The sequence below is a fragment of the Andrographis paniculata genome, unplaced genomic scaffold (genome assembly GCF_009805555.1).
Source record: "Andrographis paniculata isolate CXL003 unplaced genomic scaffold, ASM980555v1 Contig74END, whole genome shotgun sequence".
In the NCBI taxonomy this organism is placed as follows: Eukaryota; Viridiplantae; Streptophyta; class Magnoliopsida; order Lamiales; family Acanthaceae; genus Andrographis; species Andrographis paniculata.
The window spans coordinates 3,477,313-3,490,294 of NW_026137611.1; the positions used below are offsets into that span (position 1 = coordinate 3,477,313).

Genomic DNA, 12,982 nt, shown 5'->3' on the forward strand with positions numbered 1-12,982 from the left:
CAATCTGTCGAATTGAGATGAATTGGTACAATAATATGAATTAAAAGTAGAAAAAAGGGTAAGAATAGGATTTATAAACGATTTTATAGATAAGATATGAATGGATGTGAGAGTTTTTCTCAAATATCGGATATATCGGATATTTTGGACGAACCGGTTCCGGATCAGCCGAGTCGGACCGGACTCGGCCGATCCGGCGAACCATGCTCATACACCATCTCATCCCCTCGGATTTCTCCTGTGATTTTAAATTCAAATTTAGGATTAGCTAATAAAAATATTAATTATCTCTATATCGCTTATTACTATTTTATATAATATATTATATTATAAGTACGGTGTATATAAATATATATAAAAATGTATGTGTGTGTAATATATATTATGTATAATGTCTGATGTGTATGTGCACGAGTGTATTAGATATGAGTGTCTCCATATGTGTGTGAGTATAGCATTAATTAGAGAGATAAAAGAGAATTGAAGAGTGTATTCATTAATTCATCTATGGGTTTATATTTATGCACAACCAAACCCCCACAAGGAAGGAAATAAAAGCATACATTGGTTACGTAGCATTTATGTGTATAGTACGTAGCTATTATAGCACTCTTCTTTGAATTTTTTTATATAAAGAATATGTCTCGTTAAAATTTTATTAGGAAAAAATTCCGTGGGACAAAAAATCCTAGTGAAGGAAAAAGAGTACAAAATTCTTGTATCAATTTGCTATCCCTAATTTGATCATTATTTGAGATCCCTTAACCGAAACATCCCAATTTTCTTCACAAATTTTTCAAATGTTGCAGTCAGTAATGTCTTGGTTAATATATCTGCTAAATTATTATCTGATCGAATTTGCTGAACATTAATTTAACCATTCTGTTGGTGAAATATGTTTCGTTCTATCTCTTTTAATGTAACCACATTTTAATTGCGCTATACCAGCTATATTATTTTCATACAATGTAGTTGGGAAAATTTTATCGTCAGGTATTAATCTGCAATTTTTCAAAATATGTTGAGTCATTGACCTTAATCAAAGACATTCTCGACTAGCTTCATGTATTGCCAATATTTCAGCATGATTTGAAGAAGGGATAGTTAAAGTTTGTTTTATCGATCTCCAAGAGATCACTATTTCGCCACAAGTGAATACATAGTCAGTTTGAGACTTGGCTATATGAGGATCAGACAAATATCCTGCATCGGCAAAACCAATCAATTTATGTCAAGACTCTTTCGAGTAAAATAACCCGAGATCAATTGTTCCTTGGAGATACCGAAAAATATGCTTAATCCCGTTCCAATGTCGTCGAGTAGGCGATGAACTGAATCTTCTCAATAATTTACAGCAAATGATATATCAGGTCGGGTGTTGTTGGCAAGATACATTAATGCACCTACAACACTCAAATATGGCACTCAAGGCCAACCGTTTCTTCGTTTTCTTCTTTTGGTCTAAAAAGATCCTTTGTTGGATCGAGTGCTCTGACGATCATTGGGGTACTTAGCGGGTGTGATTTATCCATCAGGAACTGTTTCAGTACCCTTTTGGTATAATCTGATTGGTGGATGAATATTCCACTTTCCAAGTGCTCAATGTTCAAACCAAGGCAAAATTTTGTTATTCCAAAATCTTTGATCTCAAACTCTTTTTTCAGATATTCATCAGCTTTCTGGATTTCATCAGGAGTTCCGATTAAATTAAGATCATCGACATATACATCCATGATTACAAATCCTGGACCATTTTTCTTTATGAAAACACATGGACAGATATGGTTATTTATGTAACTTTCTTTTATTAGGCTTTTGCTAAGACAATTGTATCACATTCGGCCTGATTGCTTGAACCTATACAAAGATTTATGCAATTTGATGGAATCTGATTCTTTAGGATTTTATTTGAATGATTCAGGTATGTTAAACCCTTATGGGTTTTCATATAGACATCATTGTCTAAGAAGCCGTAAAGATAGACAGTAACCAAATCTATTAATCCCATGTCTAGATTTTCGCGTACAGTCAGGCTCGCCAGATACCTGAATGTTATTCCATCTATGACCGGTGAATATGTTTCTCCAAAATTAATGTTCGGTCTTTGGGAAAAACCCTGGGCTACAAGCCTTACTTTATATCTTGTGATATCATTATTATTTTTTTCTCACAAACACCCACCTGTAGCCAACAGGTTTTACATTTGTAGGTGTTTGGACTATAGAGCCAAATACTTGTCGTTTATTTAATGAGTCCAATTAAGATTGAATTACGTCTTTCCATTTTGCCCAATCATCTCTTTGCCGACATTCATCAACTGATTTTGGTTCATAATCCTCGTCATCTTTCATTATGTCGAGTGCCACAGAATATGCAAATGTATTATCAACATTTGTTTTCTTTATGTTCCAATATTTTCCACTAGTGGTATAGTTAACAGAAGTTTCAATAACTTCATCATCACTTTTATCAGAATTTTTAGTATCAACCTCTTCAAGGGTTGTACTGACCTTTTTAGGCATCTGATCATTGTTGATCTCTTAACCAATATTTACAATTTTCTTCTTTCGTGGATTCTTATCCTTGGAACCCAACGGTCTGCAACGTTTTACGCGGGCAGTATGCTCATTAGCACTCGACACCTTACCTTCCATGATATTTATTTTAGCTGGTGCATTTACTGCTGCAATATATGATTTCGTAACTCAGGCAGCATCATTAAAAGCATCAGATAATTGATTTGTAATTTTCTACAAATACACAATTCTTTGAACTTCAAATATCACTATGTTCCGTATGATGATCAAATTCAAGTGGTATTTTCCACGTAATTTCTTTTTTCAATTGATTACTGTCTCCCCATAATGTCGGAAAATGAGATTCATCAAAGTGACAGTCTGCGGACCTTACAGTAAATAAATCACTCGTTGTTGGTTCAAGATATTTCACAATCAAGGGTGATTGATACCCGACATATATACCCAACCTTGTTTGATGTCTCATTTTCGTGCGTTGAGGCGGCGCACTTGGCATATAAATAGCACACACAAAAATTCGTATGTGAGATATATTTGGTACTTTTCCAGATACCAATTGAGCAGGGGAATAACAGTGATAACTTGTCGACCTTATTTTCACGAGGGTTGTTGCATGCAATATAGCATGTCCCCAACATGATACGGAAAGTTTAGACCTCATTAACAATGGTCTAACAATTAATTGCAATATTTTGATAAGAGATTCAGCGAGACCATTAATTGTAATTAATGGTCTAACAATTAATTACATGGGGAACATGATGTTCCACAGTAATTTCAATTGACATGCAGTAATCATCAAATGTATGTGATGTATACTCTCCAGCATTATCTAGACTTATTTTCTTTATCGGGTGACCTAAAAATTGTGCTTGCAATTTAATTATTTGTGCAAGTAGTCTAGCAAAAGCTAGATTGTGAGTAGATAAGAAACATACGTATGACCATCATGTTGACGCGTCAATTAGTACCATAAAGTACTTGAATGGTCCACACGGTGGATCTATTGGTCCACAAATATCACCAGTTCTTTCTAGAGTAATTGGGGATTCAAATCCAACTTTGTTGGAGATGGCCTGATTATTAACTTCCCTTGGGAACAGACAGCACAAACAAATTAATTCGAACTCAAATTTATTTTTTTTCAATAAGTGGTCATTTGAATTTTCAACAATTCGTCTCAGTATTACATTGCCAGGATGTCCAAGTTAATCGTGCCAAGTTTTAAATTCGCTAGTAGCCATTTGGTATACTAGGTAATATGTTTCAACGGAACTAACTTTTGACTAATACAAATCGGAAGAAAATGATGACATTTTTTTTTTCACAATTCTTTTGTCATTTTACAATCTGCGTTATCAGAAAATACTTATTTTCTGTCTCATTCAATGTTTAAAACACATTAAAATTTTTCTTGCCATATATTTCATTTAATTGGACACATGGCCAAAATAAATAAAGAGGAGGAATGCTGGGCAGAGCAGCGCTGCTTCAAGTTGTAATTTTGCTTTGATTTTTTTTTTTTTTTAATAAAAGTTGACATGGGGATTTTCTCCACAGTAGAGAAACTTACAATGATCCGATTTAAAAAATCCCTACTCACTTTGAGAAAAAAAAATGAAAAAAAGCAAAACACAAAACCTTATTTTTGGTCTAGCTTCCCGAATTTCACAGAGCTTCACAAAGCTTCATCGGAGAAAAACAAAAGTCTCGCTGGATCACGAGAGGAAATTGTATATTTGTAAGAGAAAAATTATTTATGAATAATAGAATTTTAGGCAAAATGTTTTAAAACAACATATCATATAAATTTTTATATTTGAATTAAAAATTGATACATTTTAATTATATTAAGATTACTATTGATTTTTTTCATTTTAATTATAAACTATTTTAAATTCAAAATATTTTTTTTTTTAAAAAAATGTACTCCCTCCGTTCCGTAGAAAGATTGTCGTTTACTTTTTGCACGTAAATTTTTTAATATCAGTATTATATTGAGTTAGAGTGAAAATTACAAAAATACCGTTATTAGTATTGTGTAATATAAAAGTAATGATATTTGTGCAATATAGTGTAAATTTGGAGGGTATTTATTATGTTAGGTATGTAGTACAATTACTAAATTAGAAAATTGTAACCTTGTTTTGGGACGGAAAAAAATGGAAAATGACAACATTTCAATGGTACGGAGGGAGTATAACAAAATAAAATAAAATTTTAGACTAAACCAAAAAAATACACAGCTGTGTAGAATTAAATATGGTCATATATAATTGTACACTGAAATATACATGGTTGTGTAACGACATCACCGTGTATAATTGTACTGTAACGACATCACCGTGTATAATTGTACACTGAAATATACATGGTTGTGTAACGACATGATCGTGTATAATTGTACATAATTGTGTATTTTTCAAATCAGCTGCCACGTCAATTCTGTTACATCCATGTCAGCAATTTCCGTTAGTTTTTTTAAAGGAGACTAAAATTAATTAAAAATATTTATAATTAAACTAAAATTGATTAAAATTATTTATAATAAGATAAATCGATAAATAAATAAATAAATAAATAAAAAATAAAAAATTATATTAAGACCTTATATTAAACTAAAATTGATTTTTTCCCACTAACATTTCTGTAATTAAATTTATTTCATATAGGTATAAAATAAGATTGATTTCTTTGACGTGGAAGTGAAGTGTGAAAAGGGGAGAGAAACTCACATTGGAGGGTTGCTTTGGGGCATTTGTCAAGATTTTCACTACTCGTGAAATTTTTTTCACTAAAAAATATCAAATCAAATATATATTTTTAATTTTTTACATTATATTAAAAATCAATTTTATATTCAAAAATATATTTTTAATTTTTTACATTATATTAAAAATCAATTTTATATTCAAAATATCACAACACCTATTTATATCATATTATACAACTATTTCAATTCAAAAGTGTTACTGTTCAAATTCCAATTCAAAATCCAAACACACCCCTAGATTCTCTCAAATAACTACATCAAATTCATTGAGTCTTTTTGGCAACGCCATGTAATTCAAACCTTCAAAGTTAATTGTAGATTTTTAATCTATTAATGTGTCGTTTAAAATATTTCCTGCAAAAACAATAAACTGTCTTTAAATATTTTAGCTTCAAAGTAATTCAAATCAATTAATTTATAATCCACCTTTAAATCTAAATCTATCCAATCAACTCGGGGCTAAACGAATTGCCAAGATTCTCTCAAACTAGTTGAAAGAACAACCAAACATCGAGTTAATAATTATCCTACGATTTCTTACAAGACATCAGTTTATGTACAAAACATTAAACAGCAAAAGTCCCAAGTTGTATACATACACATATGTATATATATATATATGTATGTATAGCATTATAATATTAAGTGTACCTGCTTCTTTCTTCATCACCTAAATCCACAGCAAACTGGAGAATATAGGTAAGGATGGAGTGAGGCCAAATGATACTCGTCCGCAAGAAAGATCAACACATTGAATATTATGATTTACTCGATCAGCTACAACATATATGCTTGGATGGATCAACGAACATAGATGTAGCAAACGCCATTATCAGCACAAAACACAGAGAGAAGGGCGAGGAGAAGAGAACAACATCAAAAGCTCATTGCTATATTTAATCAGAAGCCGAGCTTTGTTAAGTGAATTCAAATCTTGTTTATATAAGGAACATGAGAAAAAAATTGGTTTGGAAGGAAATCTAATTTGACTGAAATCTGAATTCCTTTAACTAACGCATCACTGAAGCTAAATATCAATAAATGCTAAAGAAACACAAGGCTATGTTTACTTCGTGATTGTTTTTCAGTTTCTGTACCATGAAATTCTCGCGATTTTCTACAAAAATATATTATTTCTTGTCAACTAATTATTTATACCAAACTAAAACAATAAAAATAAATAAATCATCAAATAAACAAACAAAAACACCTATTCTGTTCAAACTTAGGCAGTCGTTTGCTATAGGGCACGCATTCACTTGCTTATGACACTATTTTAATTTTTAACACTACAAAAACCATGGCAAAATTATTTTTCTTGTTGTAAAACATCACATCCAACACTTATATAACATATTTTCATCACACTCACCGCATATTTTCCTTTTTTTTTTTATAAAAAAGTAAAAGAAAAAATCCATCACTTAAATAGCATATGTTCACTTCCCAGTTCCCATTAGTTTTCAATTGAGACATTACATTCAATACATCGTTCTAAACAAAACAAGAAAAATAAATAAATAAATAAATTCAAATGAAAAAAAACACCCAAACTACAAATAATCAGTTAATCACTAATACGATTGGAGTATAAAAGAACTCGAATATCCACTGCCATTCGATATAAAACAATAATAACTATATATAGATTTAAATAAGGTGATCATCTGATATAAGTAATACGCATCTAATTGGGGAACTATATTCAATCTCAAACCCATAAAAATGAGTGAAAAATTAAAGCAGGCAGAGGATAAGAACTTCATTCTTCTCAAAGCTTATTGTGTTTCTTTTCAGCCTGGATTGGATTTGGAGTTTGAATGTGATATTTTGTCGGGAAAAAAGTGTAATTTTTTTCGAAAAATGTGGAGTCTAAATAGTATTAAAACAAAAAAACTATGTAGAGACTCAAAAGGGAACACACGAGGAAATGAAATGTTGTACCTATATGAAGTGCCTTCATAGGGTACTATAGATGTCACCGCCAATACTGAGCCCAGCGGTGAATGGTTTCAACCATTTGTGGGAACAATGCACTGACACTCTCATTGATAAGATCTTGGAAGAAGTTTATGGACTCCTCATCATCTAAATCCAACCGGAACTTTTCTTGAAGCTGCAGAAACAATGTAAACCATTTTGTGGCATGGGAGAGGAAAGAAAAGAACAACAAAAAACAGGGAGATTCATGAGAGTTTTTAACCTTGAGAATGCCTTTTTCAGGATCTGAAGCAATGTCGGGAATGTTAGACCCCGTCATCAAGTGAAACAGGTTGAGTATTAGGTTGCTTGACTTTCTGAGAATATTGTATGCTTCACAGCAATAGGATTTGAACCTGGTGTAGTATTGACTGCAAATGAGATGAGATGGAAGTGAGAACATTAGTGACACTTGAGAAACGAAATGGTTACAGAGAAATCGATATGGTGCAAAAAGAAAGCAATGGAAGAATTGAAGATAAAATCAGACACCTTCCTGCTCCGCCCATAGCTTCAACCATTTCTTTACAGAGTTTCATAGGTGGTGGAAAGGGCTTTGGATCTCGACCAAGTATAAAACCAAAATCGACATGGAAGAGGCGGCCATCTTCTTGTAGCAGCAGATTGTCAAGGTGCCTGTGGACCAGGAAGACCCAAAGCCGGTAAGTCTCATTTGTTAATGACACCAGAATGAAGTTGATGCGATAAGGAAACCACATGCTTAAAAAGCATAAAACATTACTCTATCATCGCATTTCACATACACAAATTTCGTAATCAATATCTTGGTATTCGAAACATATTATGACATGCCAACACTAATGATAACAAAAATGAACATAGAACCAAAACAGAGACTGTCAACAGAGGGAAAGACATATAAATAAAAATCAATTTGGGTAAATCTCATAAAATTGAATCCTTGTACAATTTGGATACTAGAAATCACCTGTCACCAATGCCGAGAATGTATGTGATAACAGAATAACCAGCGCAGCTTTTTATAAATGTTTCCAGACAGGTTGCAGTTATTCCAAAAGGCCCATCTTCATCAGGATGAAATCTCTGCAAGTAGCTTGTAATACTTCGATGCTCAGATAGAATCTGAAAGTACAAAGAGAGATATGGGTGTGTTTAATGCCACTGATATCGATTTGATAAACACCTCAGAAAGTCCTCAACAGGAACAAAAATGCCAATGTAAGATCCTTTGCCGGATAACCTACCTGCGCTAAAGGCTTAGATGGAATGAATTCCATCATCCCTTCATCATGTCCTGTTGCTAGCACAGTGTAAGGAGTTAAATGCAGGTCGAGATTCTCCAACTTGAGCAGTCGATCCATTAATGACACCATTTGAATAACCTGGTTTTAAACAGAGATATTACAAAAGTGATTCTCAAAGAATAAATGTATACAGCAATAAACGCATAATAAAGCGCATACCAACTGGTCTTGCCTAAGGTCATCGCCCTTCTTAAATATGACCTTGCAAGTGCCACCATTTGCTGTTCGGAAAGCCAAACGCAGAGGATGCAATGCACTTTTAAAAATTGATGATTCTGATGGTATGATGCCTGTTATGAGGATCCTTGGTGCCAGTGGTGAACGTATAGGCTGAAATAAATGCTATAAATTTATGGACCAAGCATAACATGAATTGGACAAGGCTATCACTATGCTGGAAATACCTCATCAAAGTAGGTAAGTTCACTAAGAAGCCCGGACAGAAGATGCCTAAGTTTTTCGATCTTTTTTTGAGTTCCGCCCTTCACATTTCTCACATCTCTCATTATTGAACACAACTGAGCAGTCAATTCTGTCTGATGCACCAAACTTCGCCACATAGTAAAACCATCTCCATCTCCGTTTGTATTGGGTCCCAGCTGATATTTTAGAATCTCAGTCAACTAACATATGTTATACCGAAGAAAGGACAAATAAGGAAAAGGCCAAAAATGCCAATCAGCTTTTAACTAACTTCAGTAAATGGCAGCTTATAATGTTCAAAATGCATGATATGCAGTTTAGGAAGGAGTTTTTGCAACTGAAAATTTCAACCTCACACTACTACGTCAGGTTATTGGAAGTCCGAAACTAAGGGATTGAATTTCTACCACTTCATGGGGATACAATTGATTGTTTCATAGTTGTCATTAAATCAGTAAAAGCAGATAATAGCAATAAGGTCGCCTACCAGAATAAAGTGGTGGGAAAGGGGTGGAAGACGTAAACAGGGAGATGAAAGAGAGAGAATACTACACCTTTATCATACTTTCTTCCATATGTTCATAGGTGCTATAAAACCGCCTCGCATATATAGGATCGTGAAGTTCCACGGCTACATACCACCGGAGAAAACTAGCTAACTCAATGTTGCATAATGCTGCCAATGAGAAAATGGATCCAGATAAATGCTTAGATTAACAAGAACCTCTTGTGTTTCATCAAATAAATATTTTATGCACCAAGCTTACAGCGTTGCACAAGGAAATGACTCAGGCGAGACTTGTCAGTACGCTCAAAACGAAGAGCTTGTACCAACTGCAGCAGGTAGCACTGGAGCTCATCATCATCAGCTCTTTCAAGAACACTCACGGCATATGCACGGACCTACAAAGGAGTTCAAATTACCAATTCAATATCTACAATGATTTAAATTTTCAGCTAACATTTTAGATGTAAAAATTCGACCTATCAAAACATAATTACAGTACGGTTAAGCCAAAAGGCAAATCCCTAGTTCAATTTAGATATGGAAAAATCATTATACGCATAGAATAACCGAGATTGCAATGTTTGTGAAAGAGTAAAGTTGGAGAAGGCAAAGATAAGATGAAAATGATTGTAACAAAGATCAGGAAGAAATTAATAAGCTTGCTGATTTGATCAATCATCTTTGATAAATGAAGAATACAAGCCTTGCACAGGCCTGTGCTTAGCATTATTTAGGCTATGCTCTCAGATGACATTGAGTTAGTGACGCTAAAATGCAAATGAAAAATTTACAAACAAACATCAGCAATTAACCTCTTCACTCTCAAAGACCGGGGATAGAAGCTCCAATGCATCAGCAACGTCAATTGTTTCCCACTTTCCCATCAGTTCTAATGCTTGCTTTGCTTCCTGCAACAAACAACAAATTAGTCCCTAACAAAATATTCCCCAAGAAGTTATTGAGAAGATTGACAGGAAGAAATAGAGAGAGAGAGAGAGAGAGAGAGAGAGAGAGAGAGAGAGACACCAATTGACAACCAACATACATGGGGAAAAAAAAAAAAAAGAAAAGAAAAGAGGAGGATAGATAAATAGGATTTTTCTTTGGCGCCTTACCTGAACATCACTCCATTCGACACAACGCAAAAATTTAGTCAGGGCTCTTTTCTCAGACATCAAGGAAAAACGAAATTTCCAGAGGAGCTGCTTCTCTTCCCCAGTTAAAGTCCTTGTTGGCGGATATCTTAATATTCTTTGTATGGACCTAATACATATCAGAGAGGCTAGCTGAGTAGATTATTATCGAACTCCACATAGCACAGTGAAGGGTGAGTTCAAAACACTAACTTCTCTAGAAACTACTATTTCACAAATTTCATTAACATAAAGCATTAATCAGCAAAATAGGTACAAAGTGGAGAGCTGACATTCGGAAGTGGTACGAATAGTAACAATGAAGCTTACTTCCTTTCTGTAGAGCTGGGTTTAAGATCCCTATCAATGATGCCACGATTTAAACTTCTCGCCAGCTTGAGTTGCTTGTGCTCAGAGGGGTTAATTTTTCCTACTTCAGGGTCCCACACTGTAACCAGCTCGTTTCTTGAAGCTATAGGGGATGGAATTAAGAAGTTTGCTCCAGACTCCTATATGCCGAAATTATATTTGAGATTGAATTCAATATGCATCTAACAAGCACTTAGAAAGACTAACATACTTATTCATTAAGTCTTACAAGGATGACAAATGAGTACAGAAACATTGGAGTACCTGGAAAACAACTCGATGCTCAAAGCTGCAGAAATCGACAATGACATACAAATGGGAACTCCCATTTTTAATGCTTTCTCGTTCTTTAATTTTCTCCATGGCTTTGAATGCAAGCCGGTCCAGCCAATCAATTCTTTGAATTTGTCCTCTTTCATACTTGTTCACAAGTTTTTCCAGTCGCTCTAACTCTCCTCTCTCCTCCTTAGGAACCTATCAAAACTCAAGACGTGACGGTGACAAAACAAAAACAAATATGTTATGCAGCAGAATAACTGCATAGAGATGATGAAAATACGAATACCTTTCCAGGAGTAGTTGTGTTTATAGAGCCATCTGCTTCTTTGCCTGCCCAAAGCCTAAGCTTATGTTTCCCGGTCTTGAGCTGTTTCTTCACGTTAAAAAGATGAATGGTTGCCCCACCAACTACTTCCTCATTTTTCCCACATGAAACATCATACACCTATACATTAATATATATATATATACCTTTTTCTTATGGATTGTTAAACAAGAGAACAATTTAACCCAACTCGGAGACAAAGAAAAGCACTTACAGTAAAAGCAAGCTGTGTATTTGATGTCAAGTCGCGATATTTAGTACTCAATGTAATAAGTTCATTCCAACAATACAATGGTCCGACGGATTCCAACCTACTCACACCAATAACCAACGGAAACACCTGTACTATCAACAAACAATTTTGAATTTATAAAAAATACTAATAAAAAAAATCATGAGCAATGACTAAACCTTGTTCTCATCGGGAGTCCAAATGGTGCACCATCGATATACAACAAACACTCGACGAACAGCTCCGGTTTGCATTCCTCTAGTCCACTTTCTCCATCAACTAAACAATCCAATCAAAAGTGCAGCAATCATCGTCTGACCAAATAGTTTCAGCACATTGGTAGAAGCCTACTTCATACTATAGCAATTAAACAATCCCAAATTCCCCCAAAATTTTGCAATTATCGCCATCAACATAAGTATTCCAAACAAGACCATCACAATACTCAGAAAGTCAACAGCAGCTTCTAAAAAATGACTATTTTTTTCAGTAAATACACTACCCCTAGCCATATTGCAGAACCCTCATCAACAAACTAGCAAGCTACAAAATTTCAAATTCAAATAACTGCATTCATCACAAACAACATAACAATTTCAAACAAGCCCCCAACTGGCAGCAACTATATCAAATTTTTTGAAGAAATAAAGGCGTAATTCTACAAAGAAGTGCAAATTTTGAATCTGACCTGAATCAGCAGACTTCCGGGGAGACAATTTCCCTTCCAATCTCTCGATTTTGAAGGTAACCGGCAGATTAATATCGCACGACAGAAAAAACCGAAATTCGTTTCCCGTCATCGCCCTAAATTCAGAAAAATCACGAAATTTGAGTTGAATACTTCATGATTTCGTTCCCTTTCACCGGCGAATTAACAGAGATTTATTCAGCAGCGGAACCAATCATCGGCTTTGGGCCGTAAGAAGAAAAGAAAAAGGTATATATTATAAAATTTTAAAAAAAAGAAATAATCATTAAAAAAAAATTAATAATAACAGGGCCGTTTAGATTGAAGGTGGCAGAAGCCAAAATAAAGGCTGTTGGATTTTATGTAGCATTTTTTATGAAAAATTTGTTTGGATATAGTGTTTTAAGCTGTTAAAATGACCTAATCGTAAATATATTTTGTTATTAAAC

At 34.0% G+C, this 12,982-nt stretch overlaps 1 protein-coding gene across 4 annotated transcripts; it reads right to left on the bottom strand.

Moving 5' to 3' along the window:
* Positions 1 to 5,778: 5,778 nt before the first annotated feature.
* On the bottom strand, positions 5,779 to 12,774 carry LOC127266013 (phosphatidylinositol 3-kinase, root isoform). Of its 4 annotated transcripts, none has more exons than XM_051296080.1 (18): positions 12,534 to 12,774; positions 12,025 to 12,124; positions 11,828 to 11,924; positions 11,575 to 11,733; positions 11,274 to 11,483; positions 10,971 to 11,149; positions 10,623 to 10,770; positions 10,320 to 10,415; positions 9,767 to 9,902; positions 9,554 to 9,675; positions 8,981 to 9,175; positions 8,736 to 8,906; positions 8,517 to 8,654; positions 8,240 to 8,394; positions 7,783 to 7,926; positions 7,514 to 7,661; positions 7,255 to 7,426; positions 5,779 to 6,101 (listed from the first exon to the last, which is right to left on the bottom strand). In XM_051296080.1, the coding sequence occupies exons 1-17, from the start codon at positions 12,643 to 12,645 to the stop codon at positions 7,289 to 7,291; spliced, it is 2,448 nt and encodes an 815-aa protein (XP_051152037.1). In that variant the 5' UTR covers positions 12,646 to 12,774; the 3' UTR covers positions 5,779 to 6,101; positions 7,255 to 7,288. The 4 variants fall into 4 exon arrangements, with proteins under 4 accessions (XP_051152037.1, XP_051152035.1, XP_051152036.1 ...); XM_051296078.1 differs by having other exon boundaries at positions 5,779 to 5,996; positions 12,534 to 12,773; XM_051296079.1 differs by having other exon boundaries at positions 5,779 to 6,087; positions 12,534 to 12,773.
* Between the last annotated feature and the right edge of the window lie 208 nt (positions 12,775 to 12,982).